This window comes from Pipistrellus kuhlii, unplaced genomic scaffold (genome assembly GCF_014108245.1).
Source record: "Pipistrellus kuhlii isolate mPipKuh1 unplaced genomic scaffold, mPipKuh1.p scaffold_m20_p_19, whole genome shotgun sequence".
Classification (NCBI taxonomy): domain Eukaryota; kingdom Metazoa; phylum Chordata; class Mammalia; order Chiroptera; family Vespertilionidae; genus Pipistrellus; species Pipistrellus kuhlii.
The window spans coordinates 7,774,313-7,801,509 of NW_023425504.1; the positions used below are offsets into that span (position 1 = coordinate 7,774,313).

Below are 27,197 nucleotides of genomic sequence, written 5' to 3' on the forward strand. Positions count from 1 at the left end.
ATGTGGGTTTATCATATATAGCTTTTATAACGTTGAGGTATAATCCTTCTATTCCTACCTTGTTGAGAATTCTTATCAAGAATGGATGTTGGATTTTGTCAAATGCTTTTTCTGCATCAATTCATATGCCTATGTGAATTTTAGCTCTCAATTTGTTCATGTGATGTATCACGTTTATGGATTTGTGGATATTGTGCCATTCTTGCATCCCTGGGAAAAATCCTACTTGGTCATGGTGTATGATCTTTCTGATGTATTGCTGGATCTGATTTGCTAGAATTTTGTTGAGGATTTTGGCATCTATGTTCATGAGGAATATTGGCCTGTAATTCTCTTTCCTTGTGTTGTCTTTATCTGGTTTTGGTATTAGGGTGATGCTGGCTTCATAGAATGAGCTTGGAAGTGCTCCTTCCTCTTGAATTTTTTCGAATAGTCTGAGGAGGATAAGTTTTAGTTCTTCCTTGAATGTTTGGTAAAACTTCCCTGTGAAGCCGTCTGGCCCCAGGCTTCTGTTTGCCAGAAACTTTTTGATGACTGCTTAAAATTCTTCCATAGTTATTGACCTATTGAGCTGTTAGAGTATTCCTGATTGAGTTTTCAAAGGTTGTATTTTTTTAGGAAGGTTTCCATTTTTTCCAGGTCATCCAGTTTGTTAGAATAAAGCTTTTCATAATATTTTTTAACAAGCCATTGTATTTCTATGTGGCCTGTTGTTATTTCACCTTTCATTTCTGATTTTGTTTATTTGGGTCCTCTTTCTTTGCTTCTTGGTGAGCCTGGTTAGATGTTCATCTATCTTGTTTATCCTTTCAAATAACCAGCTCTTGGTTTTGTCAATCTTTTGTATTGTTTCTTTGGTCTCTGTGTTGTTTATCTCTGCTCTGATCTTTATTATTTCTTTTCTTCTGCTTACACTCGCTTTTCTTGTTTCTCTCTTTCTAACTCTTTGAGTTGTAGGATTAGGTAATTTATTATTATTGTTTCTTAATTTTGTTTGTTTGTTTGTTTTTGTAGTAGGCTTGTAGAGCTATGAACTTCCCTCTCAAGGCTGCTTTTTTTGTGTCCCATAGATTTTGGATTGTTGTGTTTTCATTGTCATTTGTTGCCATAATATTTTTTATTTTTTCCTTGATCTCTTTGGTAACCAAGTCATTGTTTAATAACATGCTGTTTAGTCTCCATGTGTTTGATTTTTTTTTAAATTGTTTTTATTGTAGTTGATTCCAGTTTTATGCCACTGTGATCTGAGAAGATGCTTGATATTATTTCTATCTTCTTAAATTTGGACAGACTTTGCCTATGTCCCAACATATGGTCTATCTTTGAAAATGACCCATGTGCACTTGAGAAGAATGTATATTCTGTGGCTTTGGGGTGAAATGATATGAAGATGTCAATTAATTCCATCTAGTCCACATGTGTCAAACACAAGGCCCGCGGGCCAAATCCGTCCCGCCAGGCCTTGCATTGTGGCCTGCACCGCACTGTCATCACTGCACTCCGCTGCGTTTCCATCACAATGACAGTTTATGACTGTTCAGTAAACCATTCGGCCAGCGATTTAGGCTGGATTTTAGATTTTGGCCCCTTCTCTGATTGAGTTCGACACCCCTAATCTAGTCTAATGAGTCATTTAGGATTAATGTTTCTTTGCTGATGTTTTGTTTAGAGGATTTGTTCAATGGTAACAGTGGGGTACTAAAGTCTCCTACAAGGCAGATCATTTCACCCCCCCATATTCCTGAGTGCATCTCGCTTTCTGAAGTTCTCGCCTCACCCTCCCCACCACTTATTCTCCACTTGCTCACTCATTGGCCACAGAGCCTCTGACCCCATCCTCCTGGGGGCCAGTTTCCATCCTCCTGTAATGAAAGACCACAAACATGGGCTGACAGCAGCACATGCTGATGGACTTGCAGTTCTTTCTGTAGGAACACAGTGGCAGCACTGGGTGTGGCAGGTGTGTCTCTGCTCAGAGGCTTGGGAGAACCACTGGCTCTGACAACAGCCTCTTCCTTCAGCAATAACAGCTGAGTCCCTCACACTGCCTCAGGCCCCCCCTCTGCCTCCCTTGGCCCTGTGTGAGGACTCCCGTGATCACAGAGGCCCAAGGATTCAGGGCACTCTCCCACCTCAGTCATTTGAGGTGCCATCGCAATTCCACCTGTTTAGCTTTGCGTGCTGCCCTGTAACACCTGGGGACAAGATGCAAATTTTACGGCTGGTTTTCCTGTAAGTTCAAACAATGGTCTGAGGCTTCCCTGAAGCCTGGGGTTCACCTTCCAGGGGATATACACCCTCAGGAGACCCTGAAACACACAGAATGCTTAAATCTAATGGCTCTAGCTGGGTCTGGTGTGGCCAGGCCCGGAGCAGCGGCTGCCAGGCTGGGAGCGGCCAGGCCCGGAGCAGCGGCTGCCAGGCTGGGAGCGGCCAGGCCTGGAGCAGCCGGGTCGGGTGTGGCCAGGCCCGGAGCAGCAGCTGCCAAGTCCAGAGCAACTAGTTCGGGAGCGGCAGTGACCAGACCCGGAGCAGCTGGTTGTGGAACGAACCAGAGCAACAGAGGCCAGGCCTGGAGCAGCCAGGCCCGGAACAGCTCGCTCCTCACCTGCCCCTGCCCTACGGCTGCCTCTCAGACATGGCTGGAAACTTTTGTGGGAACTTGAAGGTCTGCTGAATCAAGTGATGAAGGCTTAGATCTGGATGTGTTGAGTTAGTATAGTGCTGGGGTGTTGATCTGTGAGTGCCTTGGGTGGGGCCTGGATGAGGCTGGTTGACCTATTTGGAAATGTCTTTTGTGTGAAGTGTATCATTGGGCATGTGGAGGTATTATTGATATGAGAAAATGCTAAGTAACTGATTTACTATCTGAAAAGGGATTTACAATACTATCGGGGAAAGGGAGGGAGGAAGAGACTGAACATAAACTGTGCACCTATGGATGAGGACAGTGAGGGATGGGGAGGGGGCGGAGGGTGGGGTAGGAACCTGGTGGAGCGGGGAAGAAATGAGGAACCTTTGTAATAACATGAACAATAAAGATTGATTTAAAAAAAAAAATCTAAGGGCTCTGCTCTCCGTGGGCTCCCTGGCACTGGGCATGCCCTGAAAATATATTTTAAGGGGGGACATTTAATAGTTCACAAACCACATCATATAAATGATGGCTAGGTCCGTCTTCTTGTGAAAACATCTCCCAGTTTGGCCTTCACTGTTCATACCCTCTTATTCTCCTCTCACAACCTGAAGGGGTTGGATGTGCAGCTGTGATGATGAGATGAGCAGTGAGAGTGCTAGAGCCCCTCAGAGTCCATGGCAGACATCCAGGGTGGGGGACAAGGGGACAGCCACTGAGTCATAGCCCCCAGCAGCAGTCATATCAGGGGCTCCACTGGGTGACTCCCTAGCATTCATCAATGGTTTCAATGGGAATTCCAAATTTTCCAATAAATCTCCAAACAAAATTAATTTTAATGGCTTTAATTAGCCTTAATGGATTATTCCTATTAGTATCTGCTCATTTGGTGAGGTTGTTGAGGAAATACTTAGAGAGGAACAAACCAACAGGCCAATGAAGGAAATGGTTGGTCCAAAATCTTTTGAAATTAATTGCCTGTGTGCTATCTACTCACATCACCTTCCACATTTCATCTGGAGTGGGGCACGTGACCTTGAGGAAACACAGGGAGAGCAGTAACTGCTGGTGCTATAGAATAGTAACAGCACTAGATGGCACTGCTGGCGATATCCTTTCTTCCTTGTGGACTGTCTAGGTAGGGGAAGCGGCTGCAGTGCCTGAGGCAGAGTTCCAGAAGGCCAACAGAGCTGTCAGGATCTTGCTGGCAGCACCGGTCCATTGGTGCCTGGCCTGTCCTCTTCAGATTGAACCTACAGGACTGCTAAGGGAGCCAGTCCAAGGAAGGGGAAGCAGTTGCAATGCCTGAGGCCAAGTTTCAGGAGGCTGGCAGCACTGTTAGGATTGTGCCAGTGGTGCTGGTCTGTTGGTGCCTGTCCTGACCTCTGGAGATTGTACCTGAAGGACTACTAAGGAAGCCAGTCCCCAGTTCTCCCCTGCCTCTGCCACCGATTGATTGGAGGGCCAGAGGGAGGGACCAAGAGGCCTGCCTTCCAGCTGCTTGCCAGTCTCTGTTGTGCCTCTCACTCTGCCACTCACTGTGGTTCCCTGTTAGCCATCCCCTGATCAATAGGAGACTGCAGGCTGGGGGAGGTACCAAGTGGTCTGCCTTCCACCCACCCACAAGTTCGCTCACAAGTTGCTGCTGCCATGGATTCATTGGAGCCTGAGGGGTCCAGTTCCCCCATTAGCCATCACCTGATCAATGGAGCCTGAGGGCCAGAGGATGGACTGGTCATCTGTTTGGTCATGATGGACCCAGAGATTTTATATATTAGGAGATATATATGGGCCTGGTGCATGAAAATTCATGTACTGAAGGGGGGGTGTCTTTTAGCCCAGTCTGCCTTCTCTCACAGTCTGGAGCTCTCAGGGGCGGTAGGTGACCCAGCAATCAGGGGAAGGCAATGACCCATTACACCTCTACTGCTGCCACTGCCAGCAGCACAAGCCTCAGCTGTCCCTGGTTACCTGAGTCTCAGGTGGCCCAGGGCACTTGGGCAGCCACCACCTGAGGTTTACCTGTGCCTCAGGCCAGCCCTGTGTGGCTGGGGGCTGAGGGAACTGAGGGACTCCGGAGGCAGATGTGGTGAGGCTAAGGGAATTGGGCACCACCATCTTGTGGCTGTGGGTGCCGCCATCTTTGAGGGTGTGACAGTCAATTAGCATATTCTCTCCTTACTGGCTGTAGGTGCCATCATATTTGTGATGGTATAAGGGTCAATTAGCATATTCCCTCTTTGTTAGATAGGATAGTCACAAACTTTTCCTAGGAACAATGGCATCCTAATAGCAATGAACAGAGCTAGTGCTCAGAACTTGGTTTCTAAACACTCTTTGCTGAAAGAAATCAAGTCTCCTTAGAGAAATGGCTGATTCTATAGCTGAGACAGGAAAGGTAAGAGTTGAGCTTGGAACATCTTTTTGTTCCAGAAAGTAACAAAATAATAAAGAATGATAGGGGCATGTTATAAGGATATAGATACCCACTGGTCAAAATAGAAAAATTGAACATCAAAATAAGTACAGCAATAAATTAGAAAACATTGAAATAATAAATTTGTGAGTCCATACCAATAAGTAAATGGGGAGAAAGGGAAGACCCTTGTTTACAGCACCATGATGAGTGTCTATTGGTAAATGTGGAAGGAATACTGAAGTTGGAAAACCGTTATTTTTAAAACTTCATAGTAAAGATTGATTTAGGCAAAATTTATCACTGGATGCTAAATATAGGAAGAAATGTTGACAATAAGCAAGATACTTTCATGGTATGCAAGTATTTTCTCAAAGAGTGCTTACTAGTTACAAGGTGGAAAATAGTAATTATGGAATGGAGAAATTGGACAATACCTTAACTGAGTCATCAAAATTCACATAAACAATGAGAGGCAAATAGCTACCATGTGCCTTCAGATGTGATACTCTGGGAAGGACACTACATAATTTATATTTATTTCCATCCAGGAAAGCATAATCCAAATTTAAATGTGAAGAAATATCAGATGAGCTCAAAGGAAGGAACATTCTTATTTTAAAGGGAAGATATTATTACTCAACATGTCAATGTCATTAAATATAAAGAAAGGCTATAGAAATGATTTAAATTAAAGGCAATTAAAGAAACATGGCACCTAAATGCAATACATGACCCTAGATTGGATCTTGTTGGAAAGGAAAAATAATATAAAGGGTATTATTGGATCAATTAATTAGACTGGAATACAAATGGAAGATCGGCATCAATGTTAAATTTATTGTAGTTGATAACTGTACTCTGGTCATAAACAAGAATAACTATTTTTTGGAAATACATACTAAAGTATTTAGAGGTGATGACTATAATGTACAGAACTTACTCTCAAATAATTCATCAAAAAATACACACTTGTGCCCTAACTGGTTTGGCTCAGTGGATAGAATGTTGGCCTGCAGACTCAAGGGTCCCAGGTTTGATTTCAGTCAAGGGCATGTACCTTGGTTGCGAGCATATCCCCAATAGGGGGTGTGCAGGAGGCAGCTGATTGATGTTTCTCTCTCATCAATGTTTCTAAGTCTCTATCCCTCTTCCTTCCTCTCTGTAAAAAATCAATAAAATATAAAAAAGACATACTTGCTACTGATACTATTCTTATTGTGCAACTTGATATATCACCTTACACCTGTCAGACAACTATCATTAATAAATCAACAAACAAGTACTGGTTAAGATTTGGAGAAAAGGGAACCCTCCTGCACTATAGGTGGGAATGCAAATTGGTGCAGCCACTGTGAAAAACAATATGGAGGTTTGACATAATTTTTAAACAAAACATTTTAAAAGTTAGCTCAAGCATTGCCTCCTCAGGGAATCCAGACTCTGAAAGCCCCCTTTGATCAGTCATCACATTGCACTTTATATGCTTGTATCTTTTTCCACACTAAATGTCAAGTACTTTAAAAAGGATTGATACCTTTAATCTATGTAAATTCAGGACCTGATACAGGATGATCCCATAGTCTGGACTCCATAATTATTTATTGAATGAGCAAATGTTCCAAATAATTTCAGGCCTCTGCTATTTGTATCAAAAAAGTGTGAAAACTTGCCTTAGTTCCAATAGCAGAAGTCAGCTAGGTTTCTAAGTTTTCTGTAACCTCAAAACCCATAGGGTCCAGTTTGTAACCCAACCTCCTCGTCACCTTTCCCAGGGCATGCACTGCAAGCCGCCTTACCCACATTGTAATGCAAGATGCTGTGGAGCAAGCCCCTCTTGGAAAGCAGGCTAGAGGACAGTTTATCTCTGCCACAAGAGCACAAAGCCTCTTCCTAGATTGGGCTGCAGCATGTGGTATTTGGCCTATACACTAAGATTTGTTCTAACACAAGGCTCTCTGTGAGTTTACTACTCCTGCGTACTCCTCTAAATCCTTTATCCATTTTCACACCTCTATGTTTTTACATATTTTGCTCTCTCCCTCTGGGACTCCTTTCTTCCTTATGGCCCCTCCTTTCTGAAATATCCTTCGACACTCAGTCTGTGCCACCTCTCCTGGAAAGCCTTTCTTTACACCTGCCTTCCCCTGCTTGGCTGAGTTACATGTCCTTCCTGTGTGTTCCCTGTAACATTGATCCTGACCCCTGTTGCAGCATTGACATTGGGCTTTAAACATTTGCAGACCTGCTATACAAAGGACTGTAAGCTACTTGAGGGCAGGGACTGGATCAGATTCATCTCATGTCTAGCACAGAACCTACAACCTCAATTGATGTTGTATGTGTGGGTGAAGGGAGGCAGAAAGGGTATGGGGGGAATAAATGGTAATGGAAGGAGAATTGACTTGGAGTGGTAAACACACAATACAATATACAGATGATGTATTATAGAATTGCATACCTCCGTGGTCAGCAAACTGTGGCTCACGAGATATACATGGCTCTTTGGCCCGTTGTGTGTGGCTCTTCCACAAAATACCACGGCCTGGGCAAGTCTATTTTGAAGAAGTGGCATTAGAAAAAGTTTAAGTTTAAAAATTTGGCCCTCAAAAGAAATTTCAATCATTGTACTGTTGATATTTGGCTTTGTTGACTAACGAGTTTGCTAACCACTGGCATACCTGAAGCCTGTATAATTTTATTAACCAATATATCCCCAGTGAAGTTAATTACATTTTTAAAATCTTTTAACTCCTACTAACAGGAAGTGTGAATGAATCTAAGCTGTATTAAAAGTTGTACATTGGACTCCAAATATGTTGATAGTCAGAGAAATACCTGAGATAGGAATATAGTTTGTGACCAAAAACTATTTAACTTTAGGTAAGGTTACATTAACAGGAAAAAAAAATTTTAAATATATTTTATTGATTTTTTTACAGAGAGGAAGAGAGAGGGATAGAGAGTTAGAAACGTCGATGAGAGAGAATCATCTATCAGCTGCCTCTTGCACACCCCCTACTGGGAATATGCCCACAACTAAGGTACATCCCCTTACTGGAATCGAACCTGGGACCTTTCAGTCCACAGGCCAACGCTCTATCCACTGAGCCAAACAAGTTTCAGCAACAGGAAAATTTTTAACTATAACTCAGTGGAAATTCAAGAATGCAGAATGGAATACAACTACAATATATATTTAACTATTATAGTTGTGGTGTTTTTTTTGGGGGGGGGGTTTGAGAGTTGTTGAATTGCCTATTGGCATTGTTCAGAGGACTATGGTATGGAAGGGGTAAGTTTGTGTGTGCATGTCTTTAGATTAGAAATCAATGATTATAGATTTTTAAAAGAAATCTCCCTAAATATAGAACTACTGAAACTTACTGTGAAATTTGGCAACCCTAAGCCTCCAATGGTTAAATTTTTTTCAACAATGAAACTATAAGAAGGAGTTTTCACTACCCACAGATCTACTCTAATGTTAAGTATGTTTTAATCTCCTCTCTCTCTCTCTCTCTCTCTCTCTCTCTCTCTCTCTCTCTCTCTCTCTCTCTCTCTCGCTTTCACTTTGCTTCAAATTGGGTGTGGTCTTTGGTCTGCTACATAGGCAAGGCCTTTTATGTGTACCTGGGCTGCCAGGCATTCTCCTTGGTCATAGAAGTTTCAACCATTTTAAGATGCCACTCTATCTACATGCACCCTGTTGTGCTGGGACCACCTTAATGCTCTTTTTAGATCACTATATAGATGACTCCAGAGAGCAGACTTTCTATAAGTGATCATCATATTCCTTGCAAAGCAAGTATTCTTATCATCTCCATTTTACATATGAGGGCACTGAGGCCCAGAGGAGATAAAATGACTTACCTGTGGTTATAAAGTTGTTAAATAGTGAATCCTAAATTAAGACTCTTTCTGAATCCAGATTTAACCACTATACTACAGTTAACATTTCTGATTTTTTTTAATGGAGATATGATTCACAGAGAAAAAGAACATAATAAAAATATTAGTTCCATTTTCCATGTTTCCATGTCTTAGAATACTTCAGACTGCTCTAAAGGACTATGGCAGTTCTACTTCCAACACAGTGGTGTCAGGCCCTATGGATATAGTCCAATTCAACACATAAAGTGTTCTCCTGGAGCCCAGGAGTCTATATGCTGTTTCCCTTTAACTTGGGTGCCCTGTATTGGCAGCTTTCTAGGGAACAGTTTACATTTTAAAAAATGTATTTTTATTGATTTTAGAGAGAAAGGGAGAGGGAGAGAGAGATAGAAACATCAATGATGAAAGAGAATTATTTAAAAAAAAGAAAGAAAGAAAAAGAAAGAAAGAAAGAAAGAAAGAAAGAAAGAAAGAAAGAAAGAAAGAAAGAAAGAAAGAAAGGAAGAAAGAAAGAATTTTTGACTGGCTGTCTCCTGCAAGCCTCACACTGGGGATCAAGCCCACAACCTAAGCATGTGTCCTGACTGGGAATCAAACTGTGACTACTTGGTCCACAGGTTGATGCTCAACCACTGAGCCATGCCGACCAGGTGGGAACAGTTTACATTTTGTAGACATTTATGTCCTATCAAGTAACAAAGATAGCAATGCTTTGTACTTTTTTATTTTATCTTTATCTGGAAATAAAATTATTGGTCATTTTAAGTATTTCTCCCCATTTTGATAGAATGCAGAAGTGACATGTTTATAAAAATGGAATTAAATTAGATAATTTATGATCAGAATAGTATAGGAAGATCAGAAATGTACTCAAGTTCTCAGCATTTATTGGACAATTTTGAAAATGTTCAAGAATAGATGAGGTCATCATTCACCAGAATAGGAAGCACTGAAAGTAGATCACATCGTATAGGGGAAAAGATCAAGAGTTCCATTTGGATGTGTTGGGTTTGAGGGCCTGGGCCCATGATTTGGAGATTTAGATGGTCAGGGTTAATGGAGTAACATTAGTAGCATAAAGATGGTAGTTAAACACATAAAGGATGAGGGAGACAGCCCACCATGATCTTGTAGCACAGGAAGAGAAGAGGGTCAAGGATGGGACCTGGAGTTCTTGTGAAGCACAAAGTGACCTCATAAAGAAGCAGTCTGAGAGGCTGAAGGCAGTTGGCTATTGGAAGCTGAAGCTTAGGGGGAAACTCTGGGTTGTAGCTATAGCAGGCGGCATTTAGAGGGTGGTAGAAAGCATGGGAACAGAGGAGATAACCTAGAAAATGTAGTTTTTGTATCAATAGCATTCCTTCTAATAACTGATAATGTTACCAACTTGTTAGAGGTAGAGATAGTCTGATGATAATGATTTCCAAATTCATTGGAATGGGGTAAAGTGCAGGGGCAATAATTAAATTAGAGCATGTGAGTATATAAAGACTATAAAAGATATGTTCAGGCTGTACCTGTATTCCCTTCCCATGAACCATACAAAAGAGGGAATGCCTTTGTCCATCTCTACTGTGAACACATTGATAACTGAGACCCTTTATCAATAAATGTCACCCCTGCTCATACCAAAGTTTTCTCATTGGAAAAAGTTTGTCTAGCATGATTTTGGCCTTATGGTAGAAAGTCATGTTCTAAGGTGTTCAAAGTCACTCAGCCAAGAAAGAACGGTGTGTGTGGCCCATGGGACTGAAGAGCAGGGGCAGTGGCCAAGAGCTGACCCCACCTCTTCTCACTCTCCTTTATTTTTTTTCTACAGTAAATCTTTTCTGCTTGAACATGTGGTGTTTGTCTTAAACAATGCACTCTGTCAATAAAGACAAAAGCTACACTGGGTTTCTTACATGAAAATCCCTCAACTGGAGGTGACAAGGAATAGCCCCCTTGACTTCAGTGGAAGACTGAGGACTGATATTTCCCCTCAGCTGACTCTGCTCTATTTCTTCTTGCCTAAGCTGGAACCACCTAGACAGCTATTAAAAAGACTAGAGGCCCGGTGCATGAAATTCATGCACTCAAAGAGGGGGATCCCTCAGCCCGGACTGCACCCTCTCACAGTCCAGGAACCATCAGTTGGACATTCTTCATGCTGCCAGGAGTGAGAGAGGCTCCACCACCACTGCTGTGCTAGCCAGCCATGGGCCTGGCTTCTGGCTGAGCAGCATTCCCCCTGTGGGAGCACAATGACCACCAGGGAACAACTCCTGAATTGAGCATCTGCCCCATGGTGGTCAGTGCATGTCATAATGACCAATTGTTTTGCTGTTCAGTCAATTTGCATATTGGCCTTATATTATGCTAGTGGCCTGGTGCACGAAATTCGTACATGGGGAGGGGAGTGTCCCTCAGCCCAGCCTGCACCCTCTCCTATCTGGGACCCCTCTCACAATCCAGGACTGCTGGCTCCCAACTGCTTGCCTGCCGGCCTTCCTCATTGCCCCTAACTGATTCGGCCTGCCAGCCTGATCACCCCCTAAGTACTCCCCTGCCAGCATGATTGATGCTCAGCTGCTCCCCTGCCAGCCTGATTGCCCCTAACTGCCATCCTCTGCAGGCCTGGTCACGCCTAACAACTGCCCTCCCCTGAAGGACTTGTCCTCCCTAACTGCCCTCCCCTGCAGGCTTGATCACCCCCAACTGCCCTCCCTTGCAGGCCTGGTCCCTCCCAACTGCCCTCCCCTGCTGGCCATCTTGTGTCCACATGGGGACAGGTTCTTTGACCACATGGGCTCAGCCGTCTTGTGTGTTGGAGCGATGGTCAATCTGCATATTACTCTTTTATTAGATAGGATAAGCAACTGTTTCTCATTTAAGGCCCTCCCTCCAGCATCACTTAGCTGTGATTTTAAAAAGTTTCTCTTCAATCCCTGAAACCGTTCCAGAGCAAGCTGGAAATAAAAACCCAGATTGTTTTTCACTGAGTAAGCTTCCATGACATTTATCACAGGCTCTCACAGACTTTCAGGGAGTGATATTTTGTGGTGCAACAAGCTTGAGAACCAAGTTTATCTAGTTTATGAACACAACACAAAGGTTAGGAAAATTCCCTCCAAATGATTCCTCCTCCCCAAACCTGACCTAAGCTTCAGGTGCTTAATAACAACAATAATGTTAAGGGATTTTTATTATTATAAAATAAATAACAGGATAAAGACAAGTTCACCCTGGAAACAGTGGAGACTGCAGATAGATACAATAGATTTCCTTTAAATACACCAATTTCTTGAGAAGGAGTGGGCAGGTTCAGAGCTATTCTCTCTGCTCCCCCTCCCATCTACAGTGGTGGAGATAGGAACAAGGTTGATTAGCAACAGTCTCACACTGTGAGGGAGGGAGGGAGAGTGGGAGGAAGGGGGAGAAGGAGAAAGAATAAATGAGTGTCAGGGAGGCTAGTGGGGGGACAGAGTTTTTTTAGTTCTCCACTGCGTTAGACTTTCTAGAGCCTGTTCCCTTCATCAGTGACACAGGGGCCAGAATCAACCATAACTAAATGTGAACCGAGCCTCCTTGTTTCCCTTATGTAGTTTCACTGATAAATCAAATACATTATCCACTGAAAGACACTTCAGGCAACAAAACAAAACAACTAAAAAACTAAACTTGGCTAATAATTTGCTATTTACTCAGAATTCAATCTGTGCTTAATGGCCTTGTCTTTTCATTGGCATCTCTGGATGTCTGTATCAGTTGGGTTACTGCTTCAGAATATAAGCTCATAGGGAACGGGGTCCTCTTTGGTTTCACCCCACCCATAATTCACTTATTGCAGCCCTATATGCCTTGGGGTGTATAATAAATAGTTCTCCGTGGGGAGGATCCTAGAGTTATAAATAGGCAGTTCAACAGGGGGTTGTCTTAACTGCTTTGCTGTATTATGAAGACTACCAGCATCTGCTCAGTGGCAGCCTGCGAGGTTACAGTGTTCAGAGTTTGAGTAAGCCAAAATATGTGAAGCCGGTCCCATGGCTCACTTGGCTTGGATCAGTCACATTGACAAACACTGAAGCACCTGGTTGCAATTCAAATACTCCTCCCAAGTGAATGGATTGTTGCCCGCAAGGTTTGGAGGAACTGTGGGTATTTGCCGCTCTAAGTAAGATTCTCTCAGATCCACTCGGGGACTTCAGGCAGAGGCTGGCTATAAATGGAGCTTGACTTGCAGCTTCCCGATTGGAACAGAAGGTGACTTGGGCATAGATATAATAGAGTCCTTGTCTTTTAACAGCCAGCTGTTTCCCATTCTCGAGGGTTACCAAGTTGTTGCTCATAGTGTAATATCCTTTTTGGGCCCACTGTAGAACTGTAATGGAGAGGAGAAAAATTTGTGGTGAGATGAAGCATAGCATGATTCACATTCTAACAAAACATAGTTTAATGTTGACACTAACTTCGTATATGAATGGAAGTTTGGGGCAATAGGGACTTTTAAGGACCCTTCCAGCCTTAACTCTATGGCTGACAAATTAGCATAGGCTTTATAGTCAAATGAAGCTCGGTTCCAATCCAAACTTTATTCAAGCACCGGCAAATTAATCTCTGAGTTGCAGTTTCTCATCTGCAACCCTGGGCTGATATTAACAGCACATTTTAGAGACTTGTGAAAATTAAATAAACAGAGCATAGCAAGTTTCCTTCTCCCTTTAGAGTTCTTAAAGCTAATTTGTCCTTGAACTTCAGAAAGTGTGAATGATTTCAAAATTACACATAATAAATTATGCATTCCAAAATATTCAAGCAAAATCCTTGCTAATATTAACATTTATTTATTCCTTTTATTAAATTTTATAAAGTCAAAGAATTGCTGATCTTCCTAGCTCAGCCTCTGCACAGAGAAAAGGAAAAGATCCCATTTCTTCCTACCTGATCAAGCTGTCGCAAACCTGACCTGCCTCCCACAGCAAGAACTAAAATTAGGCAAGGAAGTATAAAAATAAACCTGTCATTTCACTATGTGTTTTGATCTCCCCTTGTAGTGGGCGCCACCAACTTGAAAGTGCATGTATTCTTGTGGCTAAACCAGAGTACCCACCAACGGTGTGCCATTTTCTCGGCTGAGATGTTGAGTGGGTTCAAAGTAGTGTGTGCACCTGATTTCAAATCTCAGCTCCCACAGAGAGTTAGATTGCTGGGGTGGGGGTTGGGGAGAAGTAAAAATATTGATACATTTGCTTCCTTGAGCTTTAAAAATAATCCTATTTGGTGGTCTTAAGCCTATCGGAGTGCAAGATCCAACCTGTTAGGACTCATCCTTTAGTATAAAAAAGGCATCCAAAATGTCCAACTTTGCTGAAACCGGTTTGGCTCAATGGATAGAGCATCGGCTTGGGGACTGAAAGGTCCCAGGTTCGATTCCGGTCAAGGGCATGTACCTTGGTTGTGGGCATATCCCCAGTAGGGGGTGTGCAAGAGGCAGCTGATCGATGACTCTCTCTCATCGATGTTTCTAACTATCTCTCTCTCTCTCCCTTCCTCTCTGTACAAAATCAATAAAATATATATGTATATAAAAAAAAGTCCGACTTTTTGGCCCTCCAGATCACTTAAAAAATGGTACTTTATTATGATGTTTGCACTTTTAGACCAATTGAGAAAACAAGTGCAGGTTCCATATATTTTAGTCCACTAAATTTATTTTTATAAGTCAATGTAATTTTCAGCCTTGCTGTGAGATGTAGGTCAAGTCTGCAGCAGCATGAGCAAGAAAGAACTAGAGGTTTGGGACTGGGTTAGGGTGAGAAATGTTACATTTTCTCACCTGGTCCCCTGAGAACCTACTGTGATGCAGAGCATAAAATATACTAGGACCAATATCAATAACGGTCCTTTTAGCAGAATCTGAACATCATGAAATATAACCAAGGGCAAAGATTTATATACAAATGACCAATGGGAAGCTATTTTTGAGGAAGTATCTCTGTTGCTATTATCTGGATAAGAAGTTGTCATGTGGATGGCCTCTCTGGATATGCCAATATAGTTGTGATATTCTCTTATCTATAAGTGTATTTTCTAAGAAAGGGGTACTTTGTGGAATTAATCAAATATTGTGGGAATGCTGGTATAAATGAAGGACTTTATGTCACTCTTGTGACAGCTAAATTACAGTGAAAAAAGCTAAGTAATGTAATTTGTATAGCACTTGACGGTACAATGTCCTTCACATTAGCTGATTTGATGCTTAGAGTCACTCTGTGAAGTGGGGCAGGAAATTGCTGTGTAGATAAAGAGACTTGTTGAAGGTCATCCAGCAAGTAGTAGTCATGGTTCTTGAGCCTCAGTGTTCAAAACTCCTTATCTACTGCTCTTACTCCCATACCATGATCCATGATAACCATTTATAACCACTAAGAAACCAAAATCCCACCTTAGAAATAAGGTTGTCTCTCCTCTCCTCCCCTCTCTTCCCCTCCCCTCTCTTCCCCTCCTCTCTCCTCTCTTCCCCTCCTCTCTCCTCTCCTCCCCTCCCCTCCCCTCCCCTCCCCTCTCCTTTCCTCTCCTCTTCTCTCCTCTCCTCTCCTCTCTTCCCCTCTTTCTCAATCACACACTCTTTAAGACTCCATTCCAGAGCACTTCAAAGACTTCTCTCATGCTCTCAGACTGCATTTATGTAAATGGGGGATTTTATGCTAGCGTGTGTGTTTCCATCCATTTATCAGATGTGACACATTCTCCAGCACCAGCTATCAGGAGGTACAGATTTGGGAAAAAGATCTAAGGGCTAGAACAATGGCAGAACGTATATGGAAATAAAGTCACTCAGTTGAAAAGATTACAATATGTTTTCTGTTGTTACTTCATTGGAAAATCTAACATCCTGGCACCTACTGATCTTTGCAGAATGATTTCACCTTTTAATTTCCTTGAGGTTGGCCCCCATGTGAGGCTGAGGTAATCATACATCAATTGACAGATGGCAGGAAATGCCCCTTGAGGCCCATTTACACATAATGAAGAAGGGTTAGTAAGAGTTCGCAGTTAAGTCACTACCTGCCATCTCTTCTATGTTGTCAGAATAATGATCTCTTCACCCAGTAATTCATCATTTAGAATCAGCCATTGAACAAGAACATAATGAGAACTTCAGTATTATTTCCCACCTCCTTTTGTTCCTTCAAGTCCCATTTTTACATTTGAACTCACTTTGAAGACAAAGGAGAACATGTGCGAGGTACATGAGTAGGTTTATAGATTAGGCCCCAGAGGAAGAGAGGAATCTAATCATTAGGCTGTATTGCATCAGTATCCCAGCCTTCTCCCTTGGATGGCTGATGCTCAGATGCTTTTGGACTTACCAGATGCTGTTTTACTACTGGCCTCACTTATGACATGCGCTGCAATTTGAGGATCCTGATCACCTAAAATGATACAAAAACCAAACTGTCAGGCCAAAGTAATGCAAAACTGCCCATGGAACTATTTAGTTCAGTTCCACATCTGTGTAATAGAGACTGTGTTTAAACAGGTTATGTAAAAGTAAGGGTAGAATGGTTTTTAATCCTCACCATGGGAAAAATTGGTTTCTAAAAAATCTGAATGATTGAATTGATTAATTCCACTGATCCTATTTTTCTTATAGTTGTTCAGTACTCAATTCAACTTCACATAGATTGACACAGGCTAAAAGTACTGGTCTGCATTAAAACATACTTTGAATCTTGCTTTTAGGAACAATGTCCATCCATTGGGAATGTTAGTGGGCCCCAAGGTCATGTCTACACAATTAGCTAGTAAGATGCTCATGGTGTCTGATTTGGTCAAATAACTGGCTAACCTACTGTATCTACCTCTAATTGTTTCTTATGTAAAAGGCTTGCTTCTTAATTAGATGTGCTAATTGCATAAGTGCAAAGATTGTGTGGAAGTTTCTTTTTGTCCACTAATGAGGCTGGTGTCAGATACTTTGTAGATGCCCTATAAATATTTAGTCAAATTTCATGACCTAAATTATAAGTTTTGTTAAGTTTATCATTTTTTTCTGAAGACTGTTAGGCAGCCTGTATGATTAACTTCAGCCTCCACATGAACAGTTTCCTCAAAGTTTACTGTACTTAATAGATAACATGGTTCTACTCAACATAGAGTCATTCTAAAGACAAAGCCTTCATGGAAACCAGATCACCCTTTGTATCTAGACCAACAGTTAAAGCAAGGTCTGAGTATGCTCTTTGCTTCAGAAAACAGTATCTGTATTTCTGTATGCACAGGGTAGCGGCAAAAGTAAATTTACAGTTAGAAATATGGAAAATAATATAATAATAAATAAATAATAATATAAGAATAAACTGTATGCTCACAACTATAAACCTACTTTTGCCCTACCCTGTAAGTGCATATGTATTTGTGTGTATTAAATTTACAAAACCCATACCATCATTTTCACTGACTTTGTGATATAATAGTCTCTCTAAAAACACCCATCAACCAACTTTTCATCTTTCTGATATGTAGGTCACTCCAGGAGTTATTATGTTACAGTCTAAGAGGAACAGGGAAAATTAGGGAGTCATCCAGAAAAGGAGGTAACTAGGAAAGGAAAGGGTCTGGAAAGGCTCACAAGAACAAGAGTGGAAGGTATTGGGGAGGTTTAATCTGGAGAATGAAAGGTTTCCATGATATCTGGACAGCTGCTATGTAGAAGAGGAATTATACTTTGTTTCATATGGCCCCATAGAGCAGAATTGGTTCCAGTGAGTGGAAATTACAAGAACAAAATTTAACTCCAGAGGAGAAAAGACTTCTCTCATGTAATATAGTAAACTTATTATAATTTTTAGACCCATTCAAAGATGGGCCAGGCTGCTGTATGAGATAGAAGGTGCCTCGGCATATTTTACCAGAGGCCAGACCAGATGGTCATTGCTGTTGTGAAGGAGATTTGTGCCCTGGGTGTGGTGTTGGATTTGAGAACAATCAAGACCCCTTCAAACCAAGAGATGTTCCAGATACTTCATCAAAAACAAGGCAAAGAATAGAATATTGTTACATTGACTCATTCCTTGATCCCAGAGGCTCCACTGGCCATGGTTCCCCATGGAAAAAATTATTGAACAATGAATGCCACTGCAACAAATGATGATTTTCTTATCATCTTATCCCATGTAGGTGTTATGGTTATTTGATCATGGTACTGAAAATAATGGAATTTCTTCATACTTGGTAATGTCAAAATTAAAAGAAGCCATCCAATTGTATTCCAGTTTTACTTCCAAGGCTAAAAGTTCCCTGATACAACACTGGGTTACTCAATATAATCAGCCATATAAAGCTTCCTTTTAGTTTTTAAGTATGCATAGAAATTGGTAAACAGCAACCTACCTTTTTGATGTTGAAAGTTTTTTTCTTTCTCTTTCACTTCATATCCCGTTATATCCTGAAATAAAAATCATTGCAAAAGATTTTGACAGGGACTCTTCTGTGGGGTTTTAGAGGTATCATTCATTTGGTATCAAGCCTTACTCTGCTTCCTGTTTCTAGTAAGGATTATAATATATGCTTATATCCTATATTAATATCATACTGATTGGGAGCCCATAGCTCTGACAGATGAACTAACAGCCCAGAAAACTGAGGTGTATACCTAGAAGCAGAGTCTGGTCTTCATTATCTTCATTCCAGCGTTCTCTCTAGATGAGAGGTGATTATACTGACTCTTCCTGTGATCCCAACTTCCCTGGTTTTGTTATATATTTGCAAATAATGTTGAATGGGGAAATGATTCTACCCTGGGAACTGGTATATAGAATGTTAGTAAACATAAAGCCTAGTGTATATCTATTAGAATAAAATTTCTGTGAAATCTTCCAGAAAATGGTAACAATAAGTTTGATTGTGGGAAGAAATCTCAACATTTTTTATTTTGTTGTTTCAGTGGGCTGAGGAGGTTCTCTTGTTGCTGGTATTGTGCCCTTGTGTGGCCTGCATTTACATGGGTAGGCAAAAGTAGGTTTATAGTTGTAATACAAAGAAATAATATAATAATTAATAAATAACAATACAAGATAATAATACAAGAATAAACTATTTCAACTACTCACAACTGTAAACCTACTTTTGCCAACCCCTGTATTTAGAATAATCAGCATGTATATAGGAAACACAGGCCATCTCCCAATGCTTCTGATGTTCAAAGGCAAATGCAACTCTTCAGGGGTTTCTTCTCACTTGGCAACTGAAGGAAAGTTAGAGGTACTTAAAGAGTTTAACGGGGACAGCAATCAACACGGGTAAGAAGATAATAAAGGCTACTTGCTACCATTTTAAAGATACTGAATAAAAATCCTCAAGGGCATAACTGGCTGGCATGAGGTCACCCGAGGAGTCTGAAGTGAAGAGAGCCAAAACTGTGAGATCATATTCATAGGCCAGGTTGAACTCACACCATCACCCTATGTTCTAAATACAAGAAAGGAAGACAATAGTATTTCCACATCTTGTAATATCAGAATCAAAACTGTGAGATCAGGCAAAACCGGTTTGGCTCAGTGGATAGAGCGTTGGTCTGCCAACTGAAGGGTCCCAGGTTTAATTCCGGTCAAGGGCATGTGCATTGGTTGCGGGGACATCCCCAGTAGGGGGTGTGCAGGAGGCAGCTGGTTGATGTTTCTCTCTCATCAATGTTTCTAACTCTCTATCCCTCTCTCTTCCTCTCAGTAAAAAAGTCAATAAAATATATTTTTAAAAAACCTGTCAGATCATATTCATAGGCCAGGTTGAACTCACCCCATCACTCTATGCTCCAAGAAAGAAAGACAATAGTATTTCCACATCTTAATCAGTCTTGAGCTCCTTCCCATTACTAGGATCAATTTTCTACAGGGTTCTTCCTTTTCATTCCTCCACTAGAAGGAATTAGTGTTGTAACTATTATCTTCTTGTAGACTCAGCTCAGTTGCCAGATGTGAGGGTATAAGTTAAAAGAACCTGTATCTCTCCCTGGCCACTGTGGCTCAGTTGGTTGGAGCATAATCCCATGTACTGAAAGGTCTCAAGTTTGATTCCTCGTCAGGACACATAACTATATTTCAGATTCTATACCTGATCTAGAGACAACTGATATCTCTCTCTCTCTCTCTCTCTCCTTCCATCTCTAAAAAAAACTTTATTTATTTTTAAAATATATTTTATTGATTTTTTTACAGAGAGGAAGGGAGAAAGAGAGTTAGAAACATCAATGAGGGAGAATCATCAATCAGTTGCCTCTTGCACACCCCTACTGGGGATGTGTCCGCAACCAAGGTACATGCCCTTGACCGGAATCGAACCCAGGACCTTTCAGTCCCCAGGCTGACGTTCTATCCACTGAGCCAAACCGGTCTCGGTTCTAAAATAAACTTTAAAAAAATTAAAAGAAAAGAAGAACTTGCACCTCAGAAAGCTCACATAGGCCACAGAGCCTCAACTTTCCACTTGAGGTGAAGCGTCGCACTGTGAAAGTGTGGCAACAGGAAAATGTTTGTGAGATAACAAGTAAACAAATGAGTATTTAGTGTCTTTTAAAAAAATGGAGTGTGATGATGGAGGTTGAGATAGTTTCAAGCTAGGTGGCTGCATTGGTGTCAGGGCCTAGCCAAGATGAGAATGTGAAGTCAGCAAAGTTTGCCTTTTATGCACCCAACCTTGCCTTTCCGAGAACTTTCCCCCAGTCACATGCCCCAGTCTTTTTTCTTCCTTTACACCCCACCTCAACTGAAAGACTTTTAAAAGATGACTTTCAGAAAATCTGGGATTAGTTATTTCTCTCTCAGTGTGAACTCTTGTGGCAGGTATGGACAGATTGACGTTTACCTTAAAAAGGGAATGCTTTGGCCCCAACTGGTTTGGCTCAGTGGATAGAGCGTCGGCCTGCAGACTGAAAGATCCCAGATTCGATTCCAGTCAAGGGCATGTACCTTGGTTGTGGACACATCCCCAGTAGGAGGTGTACAAGAGGCAGATGATCCATGTTTCTCTCTTAGCAATGTTTCTAACTCTCTATCCCTCTTCCTTCCTCTCTGTAAAAAATCAAATATATATATCAGAAGTCTGATGCACGAAATTCATGCAAGAGGCTTGGTTGTTCCGCTGTTCGGCCCTCTGATCTAATTAGCATATTATGCTTTTACACACACACACACACACACATATATATAATATATATATATTATATATATATATATATATATATATATAATATATATATATATATATATATATATATGTAAAAGGTTGACCCTATTAAAGACATCTCAGGAATTGGTGGGCAGATAATCATGCAACTAATCATTCTAAAACAGTGTAGGGTGGGGAGTAAGTTGTTGGTTTTTAATCCTCACCTAAGGATATTTTTTTCCATTGATTTTTTTTTAGAAAGAGTGAAAGGGAGAGAGAGAGAGAGGGAGGGAGAGAGAGAGAGAGAGAGAGAGAGAGAGAGAGAGAGAGAGAGAGAAGAGACACATCGATTAGTTGCCTTCTGCCTTCTGCTTAAACCCGGACCGGGGCCAGGGATCAAACCTGAAACCAAGGTATGTGCTCTTGACTGGCAATCAAACCTGTGACCCTTCAGTATACCAGCTGGCACTCTAACCACTGAGAAAACTGGCCAGGGAGTAAGTAGAAAGTTTTTAAGAAATATTTTTATTAATTTAATTTCAGAGAGGAAGGGAGAGGGAGAAAGAGATAGAAACATCAATGAGAGAGAATCATTGTTTGGCTGCCTCCTGCATACCCCCTACTGGGGATTGATCCTACAACCCGGGCAAATGCCCTTGACCAGAATTGAACCTGGGACCCTTCTATCTGCTGAGCCAAACTGGGAAGGTGTGAGTAGCAAGTTTTAATGTGAAATTACACTATTCACAATGCTTCCTCCACTACTTTAACATAATCCCATTGTCCCACCAAAGTGACAGTTTAGTGCTACCTGCCTCTAATAACTTCTAAAAGTTATTAGAGGCAGAAATTGGGGGACAACTTGGCAGAGACTGTGAGGAGAAAATTAAAGTTCTGATTAATAAATGCATCTGATGATTTCTAAGACCTTTTTAAGTTTTATGATTCAGTAACCAAAAATTCAAACCCTAGGTTGCTCTGGACCATTCAGATTCTCACCCCAGAAAGACTGCTAATGTTAGATAAGAATATAAAAATTTAATTTGGGATAATTATGTAGCTGACTGTTAAGTTAAAAAAAAGTCCAAAATATTGTTCTAGAATGAAAAATTTGGGTGGATGGATTATTGGAGCGATGTTCAATCATTGGAGGAGGATTGGGTTTGTGGATGACTTTGTGTCTCACCATCATGCGTATCATAGGTACAGATGACATTGACTCAGATTCCACCTCTAATGCAGTAGAGGCACTGGGCTTTCTCTGTCATATGTCAGGAGCCCCAGTTGACATGCCTGAGAGGTTCTGCCTTTTTAGAATATGAAACTTTGGAGCTGTTGTGTATGGGATCTTTTTTGGTTTTTGCTTATTTGGTGTGTTTTTTTTTGGTTTGGTTTGGTGTGTGTGTGTGTGTGTGTGTGTGTGTGTGTGTGTGTGTGTGTGTGTGTGTGTTTTATGTAAGCATAAGCAGAGAGATCAAATCAGCTGTTTTCCTTACTTCTATCCTGGGAAGCTGATTTAGGAAGCTTTACATATCTAACTTGAAATAAAGCCATGAGGAATTGGCAATTCAACTGTAAAACTCCCAGTAAGAAGAGAGCAGAAATAAAGCAAGAGCGCATCTCACTGCCTTTGGAGGGACTGTGAAGAGAAAACTATATAAGACTGATCACATAATTACAGAATGTCAAAGTTGTTAGTGCCCTTACAGATAATCTCAGCCCTCTCATTTTATAGATGAGAAAACTGAGGTCTAAAGAGGTGAAGTCATTTGCACAAGATCATGCAATGAGCATATTATATTTACACATTACTGGGTTTATTAACTATTGTTCTGAAAGTGGCTTTATTTACATTTGAATTTGCAACACATCCTCAATACTGGCCAGAAGCCTCAAAGAACCAGAAAATAAATTCATTTCTACACCTTACAAATAAAAATTTATGAGTCTTCGACGAAAACATAGATTAACATAAAGAACCTAAAAGCCAGCAAAAGAGTTGATCTCTTTCTAATTCCCTTAGGTGGCTCAAGAATAAGGAAGGTATTAGAGTCTTCACTACTGGGTTAAATTACAAATCTGGGACAAAATAGGTGGAAAAGAATAAGCTCGGGAATAAGATCTTAAACCCTTCAATTCTGGGTTAATAACACATCATCCATATATAAAAACTAATTTCTCCCAATACCCATCCACCTGGCACAGAGCTGTCTTCAGTGTGGAGTGCTGCCTCTGATTCATGACCCATGAGGGCCAAAGGTATATGACTCAGTGTTCTGAGTGAGAAACAGGTAAAAAGAATCCGTGATGTTCTGCTTTAAGAGAAAAAGCCCTTAGGTATTTTGTCTATGAGGATGGAATCAATGTTGTAAGTACATCCTCAATGAATGTTCTAAAGTTTCTTGTTTTAGGTACCCATTATATGACTTCATGCTCGGTACCAACCTGTTGATCTAGAAAGCTTCAAATTATCTCTACCTCAGGTCTTGATTTGCCCTAGAGTGAACTGGTTTCATGAGCAAGTGGTATCATATGGTGTTTGGTTTGAGCAGCACTGAGAAGGTCCATCATCCATTCCCCACACCTTTCCTCACAATAAAAGGAAAATATCTGACTTTCACAGCACTTGGAATTCCTTCATAAGAAAAGCATTCCTTAATGTCATGTTAGAATGTATCCATCTTTAGAAGTCTCTATGAACTCCAATAAAGGCAATACCTTAGCCTGTGGCCTGCCAACAATGAAGCAGCAAATGGTTATCGCATCTCTGGAAAATGGGTGCACAATGAGAAGGCATCAAGATTTGTATGGGAAGATAAGAAAATGCAAAAAACAAGCTTGGTGTACTTCAAAAATTTCCCAGAGACAGCTGCAAATATAAACTTATGTGTATGTGTGAATGTGCCCATGAAACTATGTTTTCCCCTTAGAAAGTCTTTTTTGTCCTTCTCAAGAACATTTCTATGAATGAACACTTCTAACTTACCATACCCTTTTAACATAGGATTTTTGCTTCATTTTTTTTCTTTTCTTTTTTAATAATCATACTATGTATGTATAAATAACAAATGTTTAAACTTTTACCTTGTCATGTTTCAGTTTCCCAGCAGAAGTACTAAAACTTTTCAATGACACTTTTTACCAACAACTGAGCTCCTTACCTTGACAAGGGCTTCAAACTGGCTTCTAATTTCCTCACAGTTCAGTAAGGATAGGGACTTCTCTCCTTTGTTGCACCTCTGTAGCATTTTCATGAACACAAAATCTTCATGAAGATTCCTTTCATCTTCTATCTATTTGTAAAATAACACATAAGAAATGAAATTCTGAAGAATGGCATCAACAACAGGAGGAGGATTTTTACAGATATGCATGGGGAATAAAAATGTACATTGAATTATTGGTATTTGGTATTAACAGTTCAAAAAAATCTACAAAAACCAGCAACTAAAATGTCAGAGTATCTGTAACTCTAAGTGGAAATCAGAGTTATTCTAATGCAATTTAATCACAAAGTATACATTTTAAAATGTATTGTAGCAGCAACATTCTATAACTGTCATATTCCTCCTTGCTCCAGTAATGATTGCTCATTGTAAATAGTCTTGCAAACTAGTTCTCTACTGAGCAAATTTTCCCACTTCATTTTAGTGTTTGTGATGAAAAAGTTAATTTGCAATGTGTGTCAATTAACTCAAGTTCTAATTACATCTCTCTTTTTTAACTTTAGTATTTGCAGAAAACATTTGAATTTTTAAAGAATCATCTTTCATTTCCAAAGTTAACAAGTTATTTTATTTTCCGGTGTCTTAGAATGTATGGAATTCACTTGTATAATCAATTAATTCTCTGCCATTTTCCTGTTTTAAGATTAAATATTTGAATTCAAAACAAGATGCAATTAGTCAGTGGCTTTCACTGATATTAAGAGCACACCTAAATGCTACATTAAAATTGAGTCTACCTTGTAGAGTCTAGGCTTATATCCAGACTTTGATTGGCAGAGCCCATTAGGCCAAACACAATCAGACCAAAACCACCCCCCTTTTATTCTCAGCAGTGAGAAACTCAATAAATTACCTCAAATGTCACTGCCCCACTTTATTCTGATAGAAAACCACATTAATCTTAATTCTAGGTTGGCATTCCAATAAGAGACACTTAAATAATCCTGAGAAAATATAGTCTCCAGATACTCTACATCCACAATTCCCATATCCAAACTTTTTAGGAATGGCCAGATAATTGATCAAATTTCTTCTTTTCATTTATGATTGATATTTTGTCAACACAGCCAATGATTCCCCTCAATGAAAGTGGGTAAATGCACCAAAACAGGATAAATGCTAATGGTTATCTTTTCCTAAGAATGCAAAACAACTTCCTAAGTTACTCTACTCTTGTTTCTATAAGTCTAACCAAAGAATGTAAACCATCTTTGAAGGAAACTGGGAAGCTTGCAACTACAATCGGAATTTGACCAATTATACAGAGAATGCCACTTTTACTAAAAGACAATTTCTGGGATTTATCCATAACTATGTTAATCTGAAGCACTATGGAATTTGAGATCAAATTGATATTCTCCTTCTGTAGTTGGAAATTTAAAAATTTTAAAAATGTTTTCATGATTAAAAAATAGTTTATTTTTTAAACAAAACTATAGCAAACAATTATATGCAATGCCTACATAATGCTTACTTTGTGCCAGGCTTTGTTCTAAGCTTGTTACAAGGCTACATTCATTTAATCAATGAAGTGGATACCATTATCATTCACATTTCTCCCATGTGGAAACTGAGGGATAGAAATGTAAAATGACTTGCTTAGGATCACAGAGCTTGTAAAGGGTAGATTCAATATTTGAACACAGGCAGTTTGACTCCAGAGCCCAAGCTCTTGACCACAGACAAGAATATGAGATTTCACTCACTAGGCACAAACATTATGCCACAAGACTATTTATCGGTTTTGGTTCCTACCATTGTTCATCATTTGAGTAGAGCTAAACCAACCAACCCAGAAACTGAAGACCCCAAATTTCGTTAATAAAGATTTCATCTTACCTTGTCCAATCTTCTGTGAAGATACACAGCAAAAAGTGCGGACCCAATCATCTGGGTGATAAGAAAAACAGTAAGTAAATACATGAAAATTTTCATACTGACGGGTGGTCCACTATTCACAGGTCGGGGAGAAGGTTGGCTGTATGTTTCGATCATGCTGCCTTAGAGTTGAAATATCTTCTGCTGGAGAAGGTGACAGCGGCAGCATGAGAAGACTGTCAAAGTGGCCACCTTACTCAGAATTAGTTAAGAGCATACAATCATCGCAGCCCACACTTCCTGGAAAATGTGCTTCGTAGTCTTCTCTCCCAGCAAAAACGTTACGTAAAGGTTTTTTTCTTTCTTAAATTATACCCATATCATTCACTTCCAGGCTTTCCCTTTTGTTAGTAAAGAAGAAACTCTTCCATACATTCATTCTTGCCTTAAAATGTCATAGACTTCTCAACAGACAATGGCAGTATTTTCCAATTGCTGTCTAACTTTTGGGGTTCACCAGTTTCAAGGAAAGTGATAAATTAATCCACCAGCAACAGACACATTTCATTTTCATTCTTACTAATGTAAAGCGGGAACTTGGTATCTAAGGAAAGAAACAAATGAAGACAAAAGTTTGGATTGATTTTATGACAGTGTGTCACTAGCTAATTGCTTCTCAAGACTTATTTAATATTTAAACCCAACAAAATCCCAGCAGGTATTCAAGTTGAGACTACATGGCATAAAGCAAAAAAAGAGTGATAAAATTTATTAAATAAAATTTAGCTAGAGAGATAATTCAAGAAAAATACATTTCTCAAAGGTCAAGAGAAGTAAGGGCTCGAGGGAAATCAGGCCAAAACTCTATGATTGATGTTAAAGTAGGAATATTAGTTTGACTTAGCCAAATTGCCTGTTTATGCCGTTCCAATCCATCAGATCATTGTTGATGCCTATGTAACTGTTCAGAAAAGGTGAAATAGGCTGCACCTAAGATAACTAAATTATACTCCTTGCTCTACCAATAAATTTCTATGGACCACAGGCAAATAACTTCGTCTCT

At 40.3% G+C, this 27,197-nt stretch overlaps 1 protein-coding gene across 1 annotated transcript; it reads right to left on the reverse strand.

The window, feature by feature from the left end:
- Nucleotides 1-12,584: 12,584 nt before the first annotated feature.
- On the reverse strand, nucleotides 12,585-26,728 carry CD40LG (CD40 ligand). The gene is made up of 5 exons (XM_036443420.2): nucleotides 26,156-26,728; nucleotides 24,251-24,382; nucleotides 18,318-18,372; nucleotides 16,295-16,357; nucleotides 12,585-13,302 (listed from the first exon to the last, which is right to left on the reverse strand). The coding sequence occupies exons 1-5, from the start codon at nucleotides 26,309-26,311 to the stop codon at nucleotides 12,926-12,928; spliced, it is 783 nt and encodes a 260-aa protein (XP_036299313.1). The 5' UTR covers nucleotides 26,312-26,728; the 3' UTR covers nucleotides 12,585-12,925.
- Nucleotides 26,729-27,197: the final 469 nt, after the last annotated feature.

Bases quoted from the DNA above. Each gene is read 5' to 3' on its own strand.
- CD40LG (XM_036443420.2), bottom strand. From the start codon at position 26,311: ATGATCGAAACATACAGCCAACCTTCTCCCCGACCTGTGAATAGTGGA. The intron at 24,383-26,155 runs GTAAGATGAAAT...TTTTACAAATAG, and splicing joins TTCACAGAAGATTGGACAAG to ATAGAAGATGAAAGGAATCT. The intron at 16,358-18,317 runs GTAGGTTGCTGT...GTATCATTTTAG, and splicing joins AAACTTTCAACATCAAAAAG to GTGATCAGGATCCTCAAATT.